Raw genomic sequence first — 24,220 nt, forward strand, 5'->3', positions numbered from 1 at the left:
TTAAAATTTTGCACATTAATTTGATTACCAGAGTGCCAGTGACCTTACTTTGAGAACTATTGCAAAAGGTGTAACAAAACAGGAGAATTGGTTCCATGACTAGATGTTTTTTTACAAAGATGAGAGCCAGTCACAGAGGAGGGTCTTAAGCAAATCAGATAACCTAGCAGTGGAGATGGTACATGGGGGCTATTTAGAAATTATAGAGTATAGCATTTGAAGGTGGAAAGAAAGCAAGCATGATACTAAGATCTCTAGCCTGAACTACTCAGCAGTGATAAGGCCTTTAACCAGAGTAAATATGGAGAGGAGCAGATTTGTAGGGAAGGGCTGAGCAAAGGGAATTCCTTCTCATGCTTTAAACTTGCTGAGTTTGGGTGTCTATGGGACATAGAAGAATAGATATCTGGGGACAAGTGGAATTATACGCCTGATCGTCAGAATCAAATTATAATGGAATGTATTTTTGGCAGTCATCAAAATGTTGGTGGTTGCTGGACACATGGAAGAGAATGAATTTTCTCAAGGGGAATATATAAACAGAGAAGGCAGCCAGAGATTTGCAGGGTGTGGCACCTTACTACATCAAAATGTTATCATGTGTTAAATTGCATCAGAGTCCACCATCGCCCATCCTGTTGGTGACCTTGTCTCAAGTCATTTGAACTGTTTCCCAGTGGAAAATCAGATTAACATGAACAATTACTTTCTTGTTGTAATTAACTCAGTGTAGCAATATTCATCCCAAAAGATCACTTTAGATCATCTTGAAATTTATTATTTAGATCTACTCATTTTAAGCCCTTCAGGGTAAAGCGTAACTAATAACGTTATTTACTAAAGATATGCAAGATGTATATTTTGAACTTAGATTTTTTTTAGTTGTAACAGCCCATAAAGTTTAAATAAGATCAAAAAATGGATACACTATTTCATTATTTAGAAAGTGCAATTTGTTTGCATTAAAAATGAGGTATTCTATCACATACAATAGTCTTTGTTACATTAAAGATGCAAAATGGCTACAAAACAGCTATTACATCAATTTGCAAAGTGCACCAGTAGTCCTTTGCAAAGTGCACCAGTAGTCCTTTAATATATGATGTATCCTTTACTTTAAAGGAAGTGATAATCTGCATTGTACATAGTTTAGATTTTCTCGGGTCAAATAGAAAAGTGGGGCATGTGTCATAGCATTCTTTTGGAGTATTTTGGAAGACCAGAAATGTCTCAAAACTAGAAGGGATATAATTATTTATATCAAATTTTAAAATATTCCTTCTTCAAGTGGACATTCTAACTATTTTTCTCATTTATCTTTTTGGGTTTTGTTATATTCCACAGAGAATACAATTATAACTTTTCTGATTTATATACTTTTCCTACTGTTTCAAATTTAGCAGGTATTTCAGGGTAGACTGAAATTACTTACACATTGTTTTGGAAATTCCTGTAGCTGCCTTACATTTTAGTAGGCACTTTACTTGCTTAAGAGCAGATTATTTCAGAAAGCAGAAGCTTAGATTCCCAGAGATGTGCATTTATTTTCCCTTTGTGTGTACCAACACTCTAAGAACAATACAAGATCCCCCACTTGTGCTTCTGAAAAACAAGTGGAAAAACTTGTGGGTTGCATGGGAAGAACTTCAAAACTAAATTACTTGAGGAATCCAAAAAGCAGTATTGTGGGTGGCATTGGCAGAAGAGTGACAGAATGGTAATTTACCAGTTATTACCAATGTCTAGCAAAATTTACAAACTCTTGCATTTTAGACCTCCAGACCTTTGTTACCTGCATTCTCTTAGCCCAGAATATCTTCATTCCCTTTCTCTGCCTGGCTATGGCCTATGTGGTCTTCTATGTCTCAGCTTAAGAATTACTGGCTGCAGAAAGCCACCCTCAACACCCTCTTCTATCCTTGCATCACCCTCCATGCCTCCTGCTGTTACAGCATTTATCACACTGTATTACAATTGTCATTGTATGTGTCTCATGTCCCACTAGACATTAAATTTTTTGAAGAATTGCATCTTATTCATTTTTGTTTCCTCTAGACCTTAGTCCCTAGCACCTGGTGGTTGCTAATGAATATTTGATGTATGAATGAATCAATGTCTTTATTAAAGATGTTAATCAACTTGAAAACCATTATACAGCCAATTCGCATTATTCTTGAGTTCTGTATTTGCAAATTTGCCTACTCCCTAAAATATATGTGTAACAAAATCAATACTCACAGCACTTCATTTGAAGAGAAGGGGAAATTTGAGTCACCCTACACACATTCCCAGTCGAGGTCAAACAAGGCAACACTCTGGTTCTGTTTCAATTCACACTATAAGCAATTGTTCTCTGTACAGTGATTTTGCTGTTTAAAATGGCCCCCAAGCCTAGTGCTGAAGTGCTGTCTAGTGTTCCTAAGTGCAAGAAGGTTGTGATGTTCCTTATGGAGAAAATATGTGTGTTTGATAAGTTTCGTTCAGGCACAATGGCCACGAGGATATTAAAGAGTGATAGCTAAAAGGTACAGGGCTTCTTCTGGTATGAAAAAAGTGTTCTGAAATTGGGTATGGTGATAGTTGCACAGGTCTATAGATATACTAAAAAATCACTGAATGGCATACCTTAAATTGGTGAATTTATGGGATTTATATCCCAATAAAGCTGTTAGCAAAACACACACACATACACACACACACACATGCACACATGATTACTGGGTCCCACCCCCAGAGTTTCTGATTCAGTAGGTCTGGGATGAGGCCCAGTGATTTGCCTTTCTTACAAGTTACCCAGTGATGCTGATATTGCTAGTGTGAGAACACATTTTAAGAGCCATTGCTCTAGGAAGCCTGGAGAAATACACTCAGAAAATAGGCAAAATAAAGGGGCCTAAACAATAATCAGGATCACAACCTAAGCCCTGCCACTGGACTATTATACTGAACCTGCAGCCACTGCTAACACTGAACAATGAATGCTCCAGCTCCTGTGACAGCTGCCACTTAAGGCAGTATGGAACACTGCCTGCTGGTACTCCTGACACTCCTGCCCCAGAACTAATTTAAAAATTTTTAAATCTATTTATATATTATTTTGGTGCAACATTACAGTGTTGTAACCTTTTCATCTGTGTTTTACCTTAAAGTTACATTATCTAAAAAAAAAAAAAAACTAGAAATAACTATACTGGCTAAACTATAATACACTTATTTTCATTGAATTTATGTATCTTTGTTATGTTTTTAGATTATACTAAATGTAGATTAATTGGAAAACAATTATTTAACCTTTTTTCCTCCTCTGTTTAGCTACTTTTCCAGGTATGTGGGAGAGAACAATAACAATAGGAAGTGCTGGAAAGACTTTCAGTGTAACTGGCTGGAAGGTAAGATGAGTAAGAATTTAATTGCTTAAAAATAGGCCTGTATATTATTTATTTTTTTGTAGAGTGTTTTGTGTTTTAAATGCTGGCCAGGCATGGTGGCTCATGCCTATAATCCCAGCACTCTGGGAGGCTAAGGCAGGAGGATCACTTAAGGCCAGGAGTTCAAGGCCAAACTTGGCTACATGGTGAGACCCTGTCACCATGGCAGGGTGGTGCATGCCTGCAGTCCCAGCAACTTGGGAGGATGATATGGGAGGATCACTTGAGCTCAGGAACTTGAGGCTGCAGTGAGCTGCACTCCGGCCACTGGGAGACAGAACAAGACCATCTTTAAAAAAATAATGAAATAAATAAGTAAACAGATAAATGAATAATTGCATACATATTCAGTTTATATAGCTTTTTATACCTGGTGATCTTTGCTTATCTCTTGACTTATTTTGCTTTCATGTTGAGTTTTATCCTTTTTGAGACCTAATTATTTCTTTAAAAGTAAGAAAAATTAGGTCATTTTCCCTTTTATAAGTGATCAACTAATGACACCTTTTTCTTTGCAAAAAAGTGTTCAGATTCCTGCATATTAATATAAAAGAAGAAAAAATAACAGTAGCTAATATTTTGGCAGGTTCTAAATGTTTTACATATACTAATTTCTTTCATTCTCATAACCGCACTATAAGGTGGGTATGGTTAGTATCCTCATTTTACAGATGACAAAGCTAAAGCACAGAGAAGTTAAATGACTTGCCTAAGATTACCCCGCTAATAAATTCAAGCCAGTACAGGAAGTCTAGCTCCAGAATTCATGCACTTAACCACTGTATTATTTATTACAATAATTTATCCAGTTAAAACCCAAGTTTCTTCCAGCCTCATCTCTCCTGAACATGGGTAAAAAGCAGGGAGCATTGACCAGGCATGGTGCATACGCCTGTAATCCTACCACTTTGGGAGGCCGAGGCGGGTAGATCACCTGAGGTCAGGAGTTCTCGGTCAGCCTAACATGGTGAAACCCCATCTCTACTAAATGCAAAAAAATTAGCTGGGCATGGTGGTGCATGCCTGTAATCCCAGCTACTTGGGAGGCTGAGACAGGAGAATCGCCTGTAGCTAGGAGGCGGAGGTTGAGTGAGCCAAGATCCAGCCATTGCACTCCAGTCTGGGCAACAAGAGCAAAACTCTGTATCAAAAAAAAAAAAAAACAGAAAGAGGGAGCATCAAAAATTAGGCCTGCAGAATCAAGTCTATATGTTTTAATTATGAGTACCTTAGGTCCTCATTCAGAGTTACTTTAATCTGTAATTTGAACAAGCTTTGTTACCAGTTTTTAATCTTCCAGAATATGACTCCATTTGGAAGCTGTTCCTTGAAAAGAACACCATCGAAATGATTCTAAGTATTAATACTATACTACTTTCATAGTGTGAACTTTTTTTTTTTGAGATGGAGTCTCACTCTGTCACCCAGGCTGGAGTGCAGTGGTGTGATCTCAGCTCACTGCAACCTCTGCCTCCTGGATTGAAGTGATTCTCCTGCCTCAGCTTCCCAAGTAGCTGGGATTACAGGTGCCCACCATCACGCCCAGCTAATTGTTTTGTATTTTTAGTAGAGACAGCATTTCACCATGTTGACCAGGCTGGTCTTCAACTCCTAACCTCAAGTGATCCACCCACCTCAGCTTCCCAAAGTGCTGGAATTACAGGTGTGAGTCACCATACCCAGCCAACATTTTAGGATTGTATATATTTAACAATTGCACTAAGTTTAAACTGCTGTCTCAGATTTGTTATATACAATTAGATTTTCTGATATGTTTTATCTTCTCCTTTCCCAGCTTGGCTGGTCCATTGGTCCGAATCATTTGATAAAACATTTACAGACAGTTCAACAAAACACAATTTATACTTGTGCAACTCCTTTACAGGTAAGTGTTATAGTAATTCAGGGTAGAAGGATGGTCTTTTGGTGAAGGTATTACTTTTATATTGCATATTTGAATTGACTTAGTTCTCTTTCTATCCTTCTGTTGCAGGGCCTTCTAATATAATTTGGAATTTGGGGAGCAGATACATATTCACTGTTATCAAGGATGGTTTGAGTGTTTTTTTAAACACAAGTTTAGCTATGTTAAACATTGCTGGCAGGAATCTAAAGTGCTACAACTCTGTGAAGGACAATGGCAACACCAAGCAAAATTACACATGTGTTTGCCATATGAAAGCAATCCATCTTCTAAGAATTTACCCTAAAGTTGTGTTTTAGTCCATTCTTGCACTTAGGTAAAGAAATACCGAAGACTTAGTAATTTATAAAGAAAAGAGGTTTACTTGGCTCCCGGTTCTACAGGCTGTACAGAAAGCATAGTGGCTTCTGCTTCTGGAGAGGCCTCAGAAAACTTACAATAATGGTGGAAAGCAAAGAGGAAGTAGGCATGTCTTACATGGCTGGAGCAGGAGGGACAGAAGTGGGGAGGTACAACACACTTTTAAACAACCATATTTCCCAATAACTCACTATCATGAGAACAACATCAAGGGGATGGTGCTAAACCATTCATGAGAAACCACTCCCATGATCCAATCACCTCCCAACAGGCCCTACCTCCAACATTGAGGATTACAATTGGACAAGAGATTTGGATGAAGACACAGATCCAAACCATATCAAGCTATCTGCACATGTAAGAAGTTATGCACTTACCTGGCTATTCATTGCAGATGATTGAGGATAATCCATAAGCATCTACACACAATTGATTACATAAACCATGATCTATCCAAACATTGAAATGTTATATGACCATATTTAGTTTTCTATTGGTGCTGTAACAAATTACCACAAACTTAGTGACTTAAAATAACACAAATTTATTATCCTACAGTTCTTCAGCTCAGAAGTCCGAAATGGGTCTTAAAGAGCTAAAATCAAGGTGCTGGCATTGCTGTGTTCCTTCTGAAGGCTATAGGAGAGACTCTGTTCCATGCCTTTTCCAGCTTCTAGAGGTTGCCTACATTCCTTGGCTCACAGTCACATCAGTCCATCCTCTGCTTCCGTCAACACATTTCCTGTGGCTTCAACCCTTCTGCCTCCCTTTTTTCCTTATAAGTACCTTTGAGATAACATTGGGCTCAATGCATAATCTACCCAGTTAATTAAGGATAATCTCCGTAATTTCAATCACATCTGCAAAGTTCCTTTCACCATGCAACGTAACATATTTACAAGTTCTGGGTTTTAAGACCTAGATGTCGTTGGGACCCATTACTCTGTCTACTGACTACCGAAGAGAAAAGAAACAAGAAAGAAAATGGGAAAATACTATAATTACTGTACTGAGATAAAAAAGATTTCCAGAATACATCATAAAGTAAAAAAGAAAAACTATTTAAATATTATTTAATATTTAATATTTTTATATATTTATTATGGAAATAGGGATTTAGTTACCATCATTCTATGGATAATCAAAATGCTGAAAAAAATAGTATTTTTCTAGAAGGCAGTTAAAAAGGCAAAAGAACCAGGCACAATGGCTCACACTTATAATCCCAACATTTTGGGAGGCCAAGGCGGGCAGGTCACCTGAGGTCAGGAGTTCGAGACCAGCCTGGCCAACATGGCAAAACCCCATCTCTACTAAAAGTACAAAAATTAGCTGGGCATGGTAGTGAGCACCTGTAATCCCAGCTACTCAGGAGGCCAAGGCAGAATTGCTTGAATCCAGGAGACAGAGGTTGCAGTGAGCTGAGATCGTGCCATTGCACTCCAGCCCGGACAACAAGAGCAAGACTTCGTCTCAAAAAAAAAAAAAAAAAAAAAAAAAAAGATGTTGATAGATATGAAGAAGAAAGATAAAACAGGGAAGAGGAAGGATATAAAGTTCCGGGTGGGAGATATACAGTGTTAAACAAGGTAATCTTTGAAAGCCTCCCTGAAAAGGTAACATTTGAACAACTAACTGAAGGAGATTAAGCAGCCACATAGTTGCCTAGAGAAGAACCCCTCTGTACAGAGAAAACAGCAAGTGAAAAGGCCCAGTGGTAGACAGCCTGGCTGGCATGTTAATATCAGAGAACAGCACAGAGACTGGAATGGAATGATCGAGAGAGAAGAGTAGGAAAAGCTAAGACCAGAGAGGTAGCTGGAAGTCCAATGGAGCTGGGCCGTGCACGTCACTGTAAGGACTGAGTGAGATAGGAAGTCACCAGAGAGTTTTGAGCTCAGGAGTGACTTGGTCTGGCTTGTGTTAGCAAATGGACTCTGACTGCCTCATTGAGTGAGAAAGCTGTTACAGTGATCCAAGAGAGAAATGCCAGTGCATTGAACCAAGATGGGGATGGTAGAAGCAGTAAAAAGTAATTGGACTCTGAATATATTTTGAAAGTAGAGCCCACATTATTTGTCAATAGGTTACATATGGGGTATGAGAAAAAGAAAGGAGTCCAGGATAATGCTGTAGTTAGGATGGATGTTTTTGTCTCCTTATACTTGGAATTTTCTGAGGCAGTATCTCCTATAGTAAATGAACAAGTTGCCAAGAGAAAAAAAAAAGATATAGCTAAGAATGCAGAACATCTTTTTCTGAACCCTCTTATTCTCCATTTCAGCTAAGTGCTCTGTTTTGTCCTGGGACAACCATGTTTGGTTCTCGGAAACCACAGATTTCTAGGCTAAGGCAATCAATCCTTGTTTTCCAAGATTTTGTAGTACTGGAGAATTATTACTAATTCTGTTTTACTGCATTCTTTTGGCATAAAATCTTCTCTGTGATCTTGCCCCCCTCTGTCTCCAGTCTCATCTCTTGCCACACAGTCTCTCTTACCTGCCTGATCCTTAATGTCTTAATTGGTCTGAGCTGCAATAACAAAGTGCCATGAACTGGGTGGCTTATAAACGACAGAAATTTATTTCTCACCGTTCTGGAGGCAGCAAAGTCCAAGATAAGGTACCAGCAGATTTGGTGTCTGGTAGGGACGTGCTCCTTCATGGATGGTGTCTTTTGCTGTGTCCTTATGTGGTGGAAGGAGCAAGCTAACCCTCCTTTGTAAGGGCACTAATCCTGTTCCTGAGGGCTCTACCCTTCTGCCTTCATCACCTCCTAAAGGCCCCACCTCCTAATACCATCACCTTGGGGTTTACGATTTTAATATATGAATATGAGAGTAGACACAAACATTCAGTCCACTGTACTTAACAACATTGGCTTTTTCCTTGGCCCAGTTTGCTGTCCTGGCTCTTGAAGAAAGGTAGAGGAATTACTGTAGATGTTCCAGAAACTCATTTCTAGTCCCTCTTACACTTTGACCACCTTCCTGGTATATGAATAATTCCAGCAAGGATTTCCACACCTATGGAGAATAAGAAAGGCACATTTCTCCTTTGCACAGTAGGTCAGCTTTCATTTCCACTCTGTCCCCAAATATAATGGTGAGAGGCTGACTACTCTCTGGTTGTTCTTCTGACTTAGATTTAGCAAGTCATTCTACAACTCACCTCAGCAGAAAATATCTTAATGTCTTTTTGTTTCCAAGCAAGCCATCTTTATATAACAGCTCTTTTTCAATTTGAATTTTCAGGACTCATTCTCAGTTCTTTACATGAGATTTAATCATTTAGGTATAACTGATTCCTCCATTAACCTATAGAGTTTAATATAGGTTCACAGGAATTCAACTGTTATTTCCTGAGTGACTTCTTTGCCAATAATTTTACTCAGATCATCTTTATTATACCAATAAACTAAGCAATAAATAACATTACCATATTCCTTTTCATATTTTTTAATTCTGACAAACAGGAAGCCTTGGCTCAAGCTTTCTGGATTGACATCAAGCGTATGGATGACCCAGAATGTTACTTTAATTCTTTGCCAAAAGAGTTAGAAGTAAAAAGAGATCGGATGGTACATTTACTTGAAAGTGTTGGCCTAAAACCCATAGTTCCTGACGGAGGATACTTCATCATCGCTGATGTGTCTTTGCTAGGTTTGTAAAGGCTTTTATTATTTCAACTATATGGAAACTTATGTGTGAAATTATATCAGAATTATGGAGAAAAGATTGGTGTCAAAGCCATAGCAGCATTTTATCTGTGGAGAAGGATGGATTTTTGCAATGTCTACACTTTCTATAATTATCTTTACTTTTAGGTCTTTTATCTTAAATGTTACCATTGTTAAATGGTTATGGAGTCAGTATTGTTCTAGTTAGTCTATTAAATGTAGGATTTGCTGTCACTCTCTTCTGGTGTGTAATTTTAAAACACAAGTGTGTGAAATAATATTATATACTCAGTGTTCATTTGAGTAAAATTGTAGTTTCCTTTTTACTTAACAAAATGTACTATTTCATTAGAAAAAAATCTAGAAATTTTAAAGCTATCAGGGAATATTTGCCATTTTAGAATGTACTGAAATAAAATAAATGGGAGAATAACACTTATTGAGGGTCTACTTTGTGTCATGTACTCAAAATACCCTTTTGAAGAAAACATTAGCTCCATTTTTGCAGGTAAGAACATTTAGAAAGTTTTAAATAGCTTCCCTGAAGTCACGGAGCTAGATTCTAAATAGTTCTGTTTCCAAAAAGCATTGTTTTTTATATTACCTAAAGCTGTTATGTGTAATTCTGACATGCCCTACAAATCTAAAGTCAGAAGCATGATAACGTGTCATACATAACTTTTCTTTAAAAAGAAATTAATAATAGTAAATCTTGAAGCCTAATTTATCATGACAGAAATTACAGCCATTCTAAATATAGCTTTAAATGTTTTAAAATTTTATTATAATGAAGTTATATGCCTATGAACTTGAAAAACTGAAGTGTTTTATTTATACCAAATTGTATAAAGCTGGAAAGAGTAAAGGAAATTTTCAATTTTATAACAAAATACTGATTATATTTTTTAACTTTATGTCCTTCACATAGGAGTTTGTTTCATTTCATTTTGTTTGGCTTCGCTTCGTTTTGTTTTGTTTTTTGTTTTGTTTTGTTTTGTTTTGTTTTGTTTCAGGCAAGGTCTGGCCCTGTCACCCAGGCTGGAGTGCAGTGGCGTGATCTCAGCTCACTGCAACCTCTGCCTCCTGGGCGCAAGCCATTCTGCCACCTGAGTCTCCTGAGTAGCTGGGACCACAGGCACGCACCACCACACCTGGCTAATTTTTAAATTTTTTTTAGAGACGAAGTTTTGCCACATTTCCCAGGCTGGTCATGAATTCCTGAGCTTAATGAGTGATCCACCTGCCTTGGCCTCCCAAAGTGCTGGGATTACAGGCATGCGCCACTGGCTGAGTTCTTTCTTACTATAAGCATTTTATGCTAGCAATTTTTCCTTGTAATAGTTCATTATCATCTTAGCAAATTTCAGAAAAGTAAGGTGTTACGATTTTCCTATAATTTGGTCTTCAGGTCTGTCTCTCTGGAAAGTGGCTATAAACTCTGGCTGTTCCCTGATGAGGCTCCAGGGGAGGTCCTAGATGTTTGCAGTGTGCCTTTCATGGGCTACTTGTTTATCCTAGCAGATGGCCTGATGTTAAGTGTCTGACCCATGATCAGACATCCCTGGAAACTGGTTTATACTGGCAGACACCCTTGTGGCTCTCGTCTGACCTGTATCCAGTTTATTTCCACAGAGATAGCCACTCTCTAGGAAGAGGAGAGTTAGGTTCCAGTGTGTTGGTCAGTTGGGACACAGAGGAGGCAGCAGGCCTCCGGGACCAATGGGAAGTGAGGAGCGGTCCAGGATATACACACTTAACCAGCAGGTGGGGAACAGAGAGAGAGTGGGATCTGTGGGCCAAAGCCTTTTTGGGGGTCCAGGGTGTTACCCAAGCAGGTTTTCTGCAGAGAGTTCTGACAGATGGGTTTAGAGCAAGCAGGCACAAGCTCACAGAGTCAGGCTGTGATTGAGAGGTAGGTGGTCCCTGTGGCATGTCTAGGCAGTCCATGAGGAGGGTGGGGGTCAGTGGGCGAGTCAAGTAGGTTGTATCTAGCTGTCCTACAGTGAGGTGCTTGCCAGGAGGTGGTTGTCTCAGGCAGATATCTGAATCAACTACACTGAGGAACTGTGAGGAGGAAGAGAAGTGGAAATTGTGTCAAGGGTGACTAAGCCATGCTTCTGGTATAAGAAAGACCAACTTATATTCACAATGGATGCCAAAGCAACATACAGTCATAAGAATTCATTACACAATGTTTGGCTCAAACTGAAACACTATCCTTCCTTTCACATTAACTTATTTCTTCATTTGTTGTGAGAGAAGAGACTTTGGCAAGCAAAGGTTCCTGCAGTCCTATTGCCATAGAGCTGTATTTAACAGGCTCCCAAGCTCTATGCTTATATAAAAACCCTTAAGATGCTCTAGACTCTGAGATTTGGGAAGTGCTTTTTCTATATTGAGTGTAAATGTGCAGTTTATTTTATGAAATGATAAAAAGAAATGTTAGCACAGTTGTCATCACTTATATTTTTGCCTTTGAATCATAAATCCACAAGATTTCCATTTGAATTATTATTTTTTTAAAAGAACAAAATTTATATTTTATATGCTTCCAAAAGGAATGTGAGCCTACTCATATTAAAAGTTTTCTATGCAGTAATATATAAATATAAATGGTTGTATCTAAATCAAAAATCAATGACACATGGCCGGTGCAGTGACTCTTGTCTGTAATCCCAGAACTTTGGGAGGCCAAGGAAGGAGGATTACTTGAGCCTGGGAGTTCACCACCAGCCTGGGCAACATAGCGAGATCCTGTCTCTTAAATTAAAAAAAAAAAAAAAAAAAATCAGTGACACATAGGAAGGGAAGAAAGCAAATATATCAGTCACCTAGGTTGACATAGTATTGTAATTAGCGTTAACTTGAGACTAAACTTCCTGACAGTAAAGGCAAATAGAAAAATGAAATTAGTTATGTAGTTTTTGAATAAAAGGAAACTTAGCTTTTTAGATAAGAACAATTATTTCCTGGAACTAAACTCTTCCAGATAGTAAACTGGATTTATCACATTGTGACATTAACTATCAAAAGAACAGTGATACAACTCAGAATATTACATTAAGCTCCTAATTAATTTCCATTTCTTTCCTCAGTCAATCCATTCTATATGCAATACTAATTTAGGTCTTAGATCTTGAATTATTGTGGTGATAATAGGAGCAAAAAAGATTTTGGTTAGGAAAGCTTTTCTGATAATGAAAACAAGATTTTTTTATGGTCTTCCTTCACTCATGTGGAAAAATGTTAATATCCACAAAACCTTCCTATATATAAAAAAATTTATGTTTTGTTTTACTCTTTCATCTGCTTAATTTGCAATGTGATAATTCTTCCAGATACTAAAAGTTGGCCCATAAACTAGAGATAAAAACAAAAACTCTTATTTAATCATGGCTTGAGAATAAAAGTAAACCATAATATTCATGAAAATAGTAATTATTTCCCTTTACAATTAATAGCAAGGGCTGACTAGTTAATATTTATTGAGAATTTATGATATAGTATGAATTACATTAGGAGCTTTGCAAATATATTCTCACAAAAGCCATATGAAATTGGTGCTATTATATCACTATTGATAGAGAAGAGGAGATAATCAAGTAATTTACTGAAGTTAATCAACTAATAAGTATCAAAGCTAGCCTCTGAATCCAGTAATTAGAAGACAAGATTTCAAATGAGATTATTAGTTTTTCTAGTGAAATAATAGGATCCAAAATTATGGAGGAGATAGTAAGAATGCAAAAACAAATTTCGGCCTTCATAAATCACTTAAATATGCTCACACATTTGATTTAAACTCTTACCATCAATAAATAAAGACTTTATTTAGTTCCCATGTCTAGCTGAGGCATTTCAAAAGAAATAGATTCCAACTTCCTTCTGTCTATAAAACCTTTATAATTATATTTATTGCCTTCTTTTCCTTTTTCAGCATCATGGTATTACATTACTTTTTTCTGGCAGGGCACCATGGCTCATGCCTGTAATCCCAGCACTTTGGGAGGCTGAGGCGGGCGTATCACTTGAGGTCAGGAGTTTGAGACCAGCCTGACCAACATGGTGAAACTCCATCTCTACTAAAAATACAAAGATTAGCCAGGCGTGGTGGTGCATGCCTGTAATCCCAGCTACTTGGGAGGCTAAGGCAGGAGAATTGCTTGAACTCAGGAGGTGGAGGTTGCAGTGAGGCGAGATCGCACCATTGCACTCCAGCCTGGGCAACAAGAGCAAAACTCCATCTCAAAAAAATAAATAAATAAATAAATTCTTTTTGTCTAAGCTCTACAAGAATAAATGAGTAGTACAGTGTCAATTAGAGTTAGTTAATAATCTCCTTCTACTCCCTTAGGTATTCACTCCTTTCTCTGGCTTCCTATGTACCTTCAATACACTGCTGTTGTATACCTGTCACATGCAATTTTTAGGTACTTTACAATTAGACTAAGTTTTTTAGCTGGTATTTTTGTTAGGGCCAAACCTGAATTACATATAAATACTTTGAAATAATAATTTAACTTCCTTATCTGTAAACAGAGGATTATAATTACCTCTCAGAATTGTGGTAACAACTAAATGAGATGATCATGTAACATGCTTAACCAATAATAAGTGTTCAATAAGTTGCAGTATGTTGTTAGCATTATTACTTGGAAATTTTATGTTCTCCTTAACACTTAAGGGGAGAATGGAGATTAAAATATCAGGTAAAAGGATAGTAGGGCTTTGTTTTAAAAATACAGGTGAACCTTTCTTCAGTGTCAAAAGTTTTACATGATTAATTTGAAAAGAACCACTAGTATTTAATGTATAGAAGAAAGAAGATATCTGCCTCAATTTGTTTTGAGCAATACATTATAAAATTTCATCAGTGACGATAACCATCAACATTAGTTGCTTTAGGGCATTCAAGAAGATCAAAGAGTATAAGTCAATAAAGTTGAAACAATATGAAATGTGGATTGCTGAAACTGAATGCCAGAGATATATCTTGCCCAGACCTTAAAGCAAGATTGAGGCAAGAGCGAGTAGGAGTATATATTTGACTTTTTCACAAATTTAAAAAAACAGTATAATATATGGAAGTAAGAGATGAAATATAACAGTAGCATTTGGAAGAGCTAAACAGATATCCTGTATCTATAAATAATGAATAATATTAATTTATTCATTCAACAAATATACTTTTTGTCACTTATATGCTAGACACTGACCTAGGGGTTGGGAATACAATAGGTTACAAAACAGAGCTTTACTTTTATGGAACTTATAGTCTAATAGGCGGCTATGTGGAGATATAATCATTACTGATAAATACTTATAAATTTAGCAGTTATTTCCTTAGTAATATGGAAAGGCATCCCTCCTCTGCCCTTCACCTTTTCTACTCTCTTCCTGTGCTGAAAGCGTGTATAAGCCTAATCACCCTGATGTATATGTGAGTACTGCCTTAGACTATCAGTAAAGCTCTGTGAATTCACTTCCCACCCCACCGTGCAGTGTGAGACTCTAGCATATTCTGTGACTATGTTCTGAGAAAATTTAAATAGGAGAAAATGTTGAATCTTGATAGACTGAAATGAAATACATGTTGCATCAGATTAAACTCATAGGCCACCTAATTTTCATTGTGGTTTTAGATCCAGACCTCTCTGATATGAAGAATAATGAGCCGTATGACTATAAGTTTGTGAAATGGATGACTAAACATAAGGTAATGTTTATTGTCCTTTACAAGATTGTATTATATTTTATAGTTAATTTATGAAGGAAACCTACTAGTATGCTTTGGAATCGATCAAATATAATGTTGTTATATGATACTCCACTTGTGGCTTTTAAAAGCATTTTTCTTTTTGGAAATTATTGTGACTATTTAAAAGTATCTAGTTGCCTCTAGTGTCTATAGTACCAAAATTAATATTTGAAGTGTAAGTAATTTTCTTATTATATGTTTCTATTTTTCAGAAACTATCAGCCATCCCCGTTTCAGCATTCTGTAACTCAGAGACTAAATCACAGTTTGAGAAGTTTGTGCGATTTTGCTTCATTAAAGTAAGTTCCTTGCTCTATTGAAAACACATATATAGTATCCTCCTTTCCATTTGTAAAGCACTATTTTCTTCTGTTTCTAAAAATGATATGCTCATATGCAGGTTTTAAATTTTGGCTTATGGTTTTAAAATTAACTGCTTACCACAATAAAATTTAACACTTTTTGAAAGAAGACAACATAATACAGACCCCTTACCGTGTAATATGACAATTTCCAGCATTCACTGAAAAATTACTAGACATAAGAAAACAGAAGAAAATGTGATCTGTAGCAAAGCAAAAAATAAGTTAATAGAAATAGGCCTAAAGGTGACCCAAATCTAGAAATTAGCAGACAAGGACTTTAAAGTAAACATTTGAAGTATGTTTAAGAAATTAGATGAAAACGTGGTTATAATAAGTGAACAGAGAAATTCAAACTATTAAAAAAAAAAAAAGAACCAAGTGGAAATTCAAGAACTTAAAAGTATAATATCTGCTATGAAATACTTATAGGGATAACAGAGTATTGAAGGTGTCAGAAAAAAAAAAAAAAAACAGCCAGAGGTCAGATGTAGTGGCTCATGCCTGTAATCCCAACATGTTGGGAGACCAAGGCGGGAGGATTGCTTGAGTCCAGGAGTTCAAGACCAGCCTGGGAAACGTAATGAGATCCTGTCTTTATAAAAAAAAATGTTTACTTAGCCAGGCTTGCTGGCACATGCCTATGGTACTCGCTACTCAGGAGTTTATGGTACAAGGATCGCATAAGCCCAGCAGGTCCCCGTAGAAATGTTAACTAACTTCTTATCAGAAACAATGGAGACTAGAATACAACGAAATAACATCTTCTGAGCACTGACATAAAAAAAAAAAAAAAAAAAAGCCTAGAATGCTATATCTAGGAAAATATCCTTTAAAAATGAAAATGAAGTAGATATCCCTGAAGAGTGAAAGTTGAGAGATTTATCACCATCAAACTTCTCCTCCTTTTTTAAAGGGTTCCAAGTATGTTACTGCTGTTTTTAAAATGTAGTTGGTACTGAAAATAGTTTTACTAAGATCAAGACACTTTATCAACTCACTCATCTTTAAACCTAATCAGAATAACATAAACACTGTTTTCAACTTTTAGAGACAACCGATAGACAGACTATGCCAGACTTGCCCAGAATAGAATATAAATATTAACAACCTAACAATGTAAACATTCAATTGACTGAAATTTTAAAGAACGGTAACGCTATTAATATCCATCATCTTACACTGGATTGAGAAATAGTGGTATATTATTTGAAATTTTAAACAAAACTAACAGAAGAAAGAAGTAACATAGGACTTCCAGTTTTAAAATGGTAAACCCAGCCCTTCCCTAATCGCTTTTTAGAAATTATTTAAAAACAACTAAGACAATAGAAAACAAATTCCCCAGTGTTTAAGGAAAGGTTGCTAAATACTGTGAAGGTGATAGTAGAGGGAAGATACCTAGAAAGGATCCTGCTTTTACATCTTCAAATTACAGACAAAGCCAGAAGGCAGCATACTCATTATTGAGAACAATAGAAGCAGTTGATGCACTGGCAGCAGGAACTTCTCTAGACCGTTTGGCATCATGGAGGAAACAGGGCAAAAACATACAGTCATGTCGTCCGGAAACTATGTGAGGTAGGTGGAAAGGAGACTCTGGTTGGTCTATAGATTTCCTCATTTACTCCTGTCATTTTGCTAAAAGCTATGTTGAAGCAATGCGGAAGAGATGTATTAAATTGGGGATAACCAATTTAATTATTTGGTAAGAAATCTGGTCTAAAAGAACTCCCGCCCACTGAGTTAAATTTTACTTTGTAAATTTTCAACTATATTAAATTTTACTATGAGACAAGGAGAATTTCTGCTCTTTTCTGGTGCTGCCCCAGCTTCTCCCTTATACAAATCAGCAAATCTATCTTCAAATCACGGACAAAGCCAGCAGGTAGCATGCTTATTGCCCAGAACAATAGGTATAGTACATGCTTTGGCAGTGGAAGCTTACAAAGAGAATTCAATAAAAAATGATTAATAATCAAAGGGGAGGGTCCAGGTGTGGTGGCTCACACCTGTAATCCCAGCACTTTGGGAGGCCAAGGCAGGAGGATCATTTGAGGTCAGCAGTTCACAACCAGCCTGGCCAACATGGTGAAACCCCATCTCTACTAAAAATACAAAAAATTGGGGTGGGTGTGATGGCACATGCCTGTAATCTCAGTTACTCGGGAGGCAGAGGCACGAGAATCACTTGAACCCAGGAGGTAGAGGTTGCAATGAGCTGAGATTGCTCCACTGCACTCCAGCCTGGGTGATGGAGTGAGACTCTGTCTCAAGAAATATAATAACAATAATAATAATAATAAAAGAGGAACCAACTGTGAATCTATATAGGACACTGTAAGGAAAAGAGAAAGGTACAAGGAAAAACAAGTGTTAGAGAATATTTGCCCAAAAAAAAATGTTGCCATAGAGCAAATAAAATTAGTGCTATTTCAAATTTAAAACCTTTAAAATGAGAAATTAAAGCAGAGATTTTACGAATTCAGGGAAGATAGAGTAAGATATTATAAGATGATCAAATGGGAGCTATCAGAGTTCAGGTAGGAAATTGAAAAGAAAAAATAAAGCTATTGGAAATTATGGTGACATTATTTGCTAAAATAATGAACACTAAAAGAACACTAAATACTTCTGTAAGGACATTAAGGATGGAGATAAGTGAACAAAAGGAAGTGGAAAGGAACAAATAATTTTTAAAATATTAGGCAGAAAAATGATTTATGCAGAGGAAAAATAAAATACGTAGAGTTGCTAGAAAAAAATAAGAGCAGAACAAATGGAACCTGGAAATAATAATAATTGTCATACAATTATTAACACTGAGATATACCTCGCTTGATATATTGGGCTTCAAAGACAATTCCTTTGAGCACCTAGATAATAAGGTCAAGGCCTCCAGAGGGGCCAGGAGAGGAGGATCAGGGTGGACCCAGACTCTTCTTACATCAACAGTCAATATTGGCAAACAGTGTGGAAGTAGCTGGAAGTTTCTAGGGAAAGTGGACACACCTAACTCCACCTCTTAGAAAGGCTAAAAATAAAACAATGACAAAACCATACTAAGAAAACAGAGACTGAAAGAAAGCAGTTTGAATTCAGAGCAAGATAGAAGTGATAAAAATAAATAAATGTAAGGCAAAAATAACACTTTGTAATATTATGGGTAAGATCCTTAGTAGTTGTTAAACTTATAAAAGTTGTCAAACTTATTTCATAGTAAGAGAAATGAAAATTAGAATTGCAAAGAAATTTTATTTTATCTCTTAGATTGGAAACAGCCAAAACAACTAAAAAGTTTCATAAAACACTCTCACAAATTGAGAGTGGGAGTATAATTTGTAAAATCTCTATGGTGGTTAGTTTGAAAATTTCTATCCAGATGTGATTTCCCATGCCCTTTGACCCAACAATTCTACTTCTACAAGTTTCTTGTGGATTTACTTGCACATTTTGAATGACTTGTATTCAAGAATTTTCACTGAGGCATCATTTGTAATAGCAAAATATTGTCAACAACAAAATTATTCATCAGTGGGGGCCACTTGAATAGCTACATTTACATCAACCTAAATGCCCATCAATGACAGATTGGATAAAGAAAATGTGGTACATATACACCATGGACTACTATGCAGCCATAAAAAAGAATGAAGTCGTGTCTTTTGCAGGAACATGGGTGGAGCTGGAGCCCATTACCCTTAGTAAACTAACACAGGAACAGAAAACCAAATATCACATGTTCTCTCTTATAAGTGGGAGCCAAAAATAATGAGAACTCGTGAACACAAAGAAAGGAACAACAGACACTGGGGCCTCCTTGAGGATGGAGGTTGGGAGGAGGGAAAGGAGCAGAAAAGGTAACTATTGGTACTGTGCTTAACACCTGGGTGATGAAATAATCTGTACAACAAACCTCTGTGACATGAGTCTACCTATGTAACAAGCCTTCACATGTACCCCCAAACCTAAAATAAAAGTTAAAAATAAATAAACAAGAATAATAAAAAATATACAATTTTAAAAAGAAAGATAGATGAAAATCTCTGGAAAAATACATAATGAAATCCCAGTGTTGCCTCTGGAGAGAAAAACTGGGTGACTGAGGGAGATAGGTGGGAAGCTGACCTACTTTAAAACAAATATTTTGAAATGCTCTCAACCTAAAAGTTTCAAGAACTTTTTTCTAAACTATTTCAGAGTAAGTCGTCAACTTAATTACTGATGATGCTCCTATCACCCCCATATACTTTCTTGTGTATTCTTCACAAACAAGACATTGTCCTCCCAAACCACAATATAACCCTCAAAATCATGAAGTTAACGTTGATACTCCATCTAATCCTCAGATCCAACATAAATGTCATTCATTGTCCCAATAATGTCCTTTTTATAACAATTTATGTAATTAATTCAGGCTAGAATCATGCATCACATTTAGTTGTCATGTCTCCTTCAAGCTAGAATGGTTTCTCAGTTTTCTTTGACTTTCATGATCTTGATACTTTTAAAAATTATCAACGAATTGTTTTTAAGAAAGTACCTCAATTTAAGCTTGATGTTTCCTCATGCTCAGATTCAGGCTATGCACTTCAGCAGGAAACCACAGAAGTGATGATGTTCTATCCTCTTCATTGTATCAGGTGGCACATGATTTCAATTATTCCTATTACCAGTGATGTTAACTTTAACCACCTGATTAAGGTGGTGTTTGCCAGTCTTTTCTAGTATAAAGTTACACTTTTTCTTGTTAAATAGTAAATATTTTATAGTAAGGTATTATGAAAATATTCCATATCTCATTAAGCAATTTATTTATTAACTTATTCATATGTATCAATGTGGACTTCTGGATTTTTATTTTATAGTACAGTTGGCTAAAATTTATTATTATTATTACTTATTTTGATACTTAGATTTTCCCAGATTTGGCCACTAGTCATGTAATTACTAATTTAATCAATACTTCTGTATGGGATCAATCTCCTGTCAAAGCCACTGTGCACCCCTCACCTTCCCAGTCCCTGAGAGGATACCCTTTTCCCCGTTCAGGCTTTGACATTTTGTGCCAGGCTGCTACATTACATCTTCACCCTGCCTGGGCTTTATCACCCATGCCGACCTGTCCTGTCATCCTCCTGGAGAGGTGCCCCCATCTAGGTCTCCAATACCCCATACCAGGCCACCACTGTCATCTACTACACAGAAGCCCTCCTTGCCCCTCTTGGGCACTGACACCATATGCCAGATGCCTGCCTCACCTCATCCAGGCTCCAGGACCCTACATGAGGCCACCCTACCATACAGGTGCCTCACTTACCCCACTCAGAGTCTGACATCCTATTGCAGCCAGCACTATCACCTCATGACACCTGTGCTGGCCACCCTGCTCACTCCACTCTGGCTGCAGTGTCCTGCACTAGGGTTGCCAAGGCTCTTCCAGCCCTATACATAGACAGCCGCTTTGCTCAACCTCACCTATTGGCTTTCAGACTGAATCATTCTGGTGGAGAGAGAAGACAAAGAAAAAGAAGTAGAGAAACAGAGGATGAACAACAGAAGGCTGGATTTTTTCTGCTTACACCTGTCTAATTTTATGCTATATGTATGAATCACCTATTCAAAAAATAAACTATTTTTCAATAATTACAACTAGGAAACCTTGAAAACAAGGGGCAGAGTACTGTGAATGAACTAATTTTTTTGTTCAGAGCAAAGTATAGGTATAGTAGATAATATGTGAAGTTCACAAATAAGGAAATAAAAGGATAAACACATTATTAGATTTTGGTGGTAGCCATTAGAACTAAAACGAGAAATTGCCATAAAAGGTTATCTTGAAGTTAGAGGGAGTCATAGGAAGGAGTGGAAAGGGGGTGGAGCAGATAGCTATTATTTTTCCGTGTAAACTCTTCTGTACCCTTTGACCTATTTCTGTAATTATAATTCATTTGGTTAACTGTTTTCCTGTTTTGGGTTCTGCTTTTGCTTTTTCACTTTGAAAATTTTTCTTCACTTGACATCAGATATTCACTTAAATCTTCATTATGTTGTATATTTAAATATTTGCTTCATCTTGAATTTATGTCTATCTGTAATAATGATGATTATTTCATTAATTTACAGAAGGACAGCACACTGGATGCTGCTGAAGAAATCATCAAGGCATGGAGTGTACAGAAGTCTTGATATGTGCAGAATGGATTAATGTTTGTTAGATGACCTAGTATGGAATTGTTACTTAGTGCTGCCACCTGCTGGATGTTAAAAGGTATTTCGGTACAACTGGAATTTAAATATTTACATTGTTTTTCCAAAGCAGTTAACCCAACTCCTAACAATATTCAGGGGATCTGACCTTTTTTTTCAGTTGAAATGTATTAACACATCTTCCATGATCATTTTTTAAGAGAGTCAGCATAACATAGTGGATAAGAACTGTGAGATGTTTAACCTCTCAGTAACTTGGTTCCTTCATTATAAAATGGGAATAAAATCAGTACCTGTTTCATATGAAGGTCATTTCTGAGAATTAAATGGACTAATGTATGCAAAAGCCTGGCAAACAATAAACACTCATCTGACTTTAGCCGGTTTCATGTTTCCACCATTGTGTAAAAACTCCCAACCAGTTCCACCCCTCTACCATATGTATTTTGTTTTGTGTACCCACCTGTAGTTCCTCCCCTTCATTTACCAATGGCCTTGAACTCTGTTCAAGTTTTGCTTCATACCCCGAGTACTGCTATTATTTGCGGTGGCTTCAGGTCCACGTGGAGTAGCCAGGCTTTCCATACTTTGACCTCCTCACCTCTGGTGATGTTCACCTCCACTGCACTTCAGCCATCCACTGCCTTGGTCACTCCCTGAGGCTTTTATCATTCACGTTGGCTTCACCTTTTGAGATCACAAACTCATCATCTCCCACTATAATGACCTATTCTTCCAGCTCATTATTGCTGTCTTGTGCACATGCTCTCCCTTTTATTTCTTTCTCTCTCTATTCCCCCACCCCGCCTTCCATCTCCTTCTCCTCAGCTCTTTTCAAAAATCACTTCTTGGCCAGGCGCAGTGGCTCATGCCTGTAATCCCAGCACTTTGGGAGGCCGAGGCGGGTGGATCACTTGAAGTCAGGAGTTTGAGACCAGCTTGGCCAACATGGTGAAACCCCATGACTACTAAAAATACAAAAAAAAAAAAAAAATTAGCCAGGCGTGGTGGCATATTTCCATAATCCCAGCTACTTGGGAGGTTGAGGCAGGAGAATTGCTCAAACCTGGGAGATAGAGTCTACAGTGAGCCAAGACTGGGCCACTGCACTCCAGCCTGGGCAACACAGTGAAACTCCATCTCAAAAAAAAAAAAAAAAAAAATCACTTCTTTAAACTTACTACAATTTCAAATCCACTATTTCACAAAAAATTGGTCTATGACCTTCTTTCATTAGACTCTACTAGAATCCTTGTTGAAGACAGAGATTCTGGTCATCACCCAGACCTAGTGAATAACAATTTCAGGATGTAGCCCTCCAGGTGATACTTACACACATGAAAGTTTGATCATTACTGCTGTAGTTTGTAGAATCCTCCATTTTATTTCTATCCATTTCCTTAAATCTTTACTCCCTTTCTCATCTAGCCTTGACTTCATTGTCCATCACTTCAGCCCAGATGCTTTTGCTGCCTTGAATTATTTGCACCATTGTTCTATCTCAGCTGGTCAAAAAGAGAGAGGGGTTGGAGCTCCATGCCTGTACCTGGGCTGTACATTGCACAGTTGGGCAGGTTCTAGCAACCATGAATTCACATCACTGACACAAACTAAACATAATTCTATATTCCCCTACCTTTTACCACAGCAGCAATTCCTACCATTCTCCTATATTTATGTTTTGTTTTGAGACGGAGTCTCATTCTGTTGCCAAGGCTGGGGTGCAGTGCCACAATCTCAGCTCACTGCAACCTCCGCCCCCCAGGTTCAAGCAATTCTCATGCCTCAACTATCCATATAGCTGGGATTACGAGTGTGCACCACCACACCTGGCTAATTTTTGTATTTTTAGTAGAGACAGATTTCACCTTTTTGGCCAGCCTGATCACAAACTCCTGGCCTCAAGTGATTCGCCTGCCTCAGCCTCCCAGAGTGCTGGAATTACAGGTATGAGCCACCGCACCCAGCTGATTCTCCTATTTTTAATAACAAAAATATTGTACCTCCATTCTCACCTCAAAGCCTACCACCAGTAGCATGATTAAATCATAGCAAATGACTTCAACCCCACTTCTGTGAAAAATATATTGAAAAAAACAAGCTACCAAACCAGCACTTCCAACTAGGATCATACCAATAAGCCTGTGACTTGTCTGCATCATCATCCATCCTTCCTTCCCTCCAGTTATAATGGTCATTCATCCTTTGACTTGTCCAAGGCCAACTAGGTTAGGGGTGGCAGTAGAGTAAGGAGGACTTGGTTAAAAATTACCAGGCCCAGCCATCTAGAAGGAAGCTCAGGACCCCAAAAGCCAACAATTCTGTAGCAACAGAAATCCCATGGCAAATGTTTAGCCTGTCCACTCTTGTTGGGAACTTGACAAAATATTCACCAGGATTTAAAGCAGCTTTTTGCAGCCCTGGGCTTGTCTAATGCTAATTCCACTGCCTGTGCTCCGGATCTTGTTTCCTCACACACTCTCAGAATTGGCTCAGTCTA

At 37.4% G+C, this 24,220-nt stretch overlaps 1 protein-coding gene across 2 annotated transcripts in view; it reads left to right on the forward strand.

Moving 5' to 3' along the window:
• LOC105482814 (kynurenine aminotransferase 3) overlaps positions 1-22,099 on the forward strand; it is a 62,895-nt gene extending 40,796 nt beyond the window's left edge. For both annotated transcript variants that reach the window (XM_011743163.3, XM_011743162.2), the window contains exons 8-13: positions 3,313-3,389; positions 5,224-5,313; positions 9,187-9,373; positions 15,033-15,106; positions 15,361-15,447; positions 21,637-22,099. In XM_011743163.3, coding sequence (XP_011741465.1) covers positions 3,313-3,389; positions 5,224-5,313; positions 9,187-9,373; positions 15,033-15,106; positions 15,361-15,447; positions 21,637-21,699 — 578 coding nt within the window. In that variant the 3' untranslated portion in view covers positions 21,700-22,099. The remainder of the gene's footprint in view (positions 1-3,312; positions 3,390-5,223; positions 5,314-9,186; positions 9,374-15,032; positions 15,107-15,360; positions 15,448-21,636) is intronic.
• Positions 22,100-24,220: the final 2,121 nt, after the last annotated feature.

The sequence above is a fragment of the Macaca nemestrina genome, chromosome 1 (genome assembly GCF_043159975.1).
Source record: "Macaca nemestrina isolate mMacNem1 chromosome 1, mMacNem.hap1, whole genome shotgun sequence".
NCBI lineage: Eukaryota > Metazoa > Chordata > Mammalia > Primates > Cercopithecidae > Macaca > Macaca nemestrina.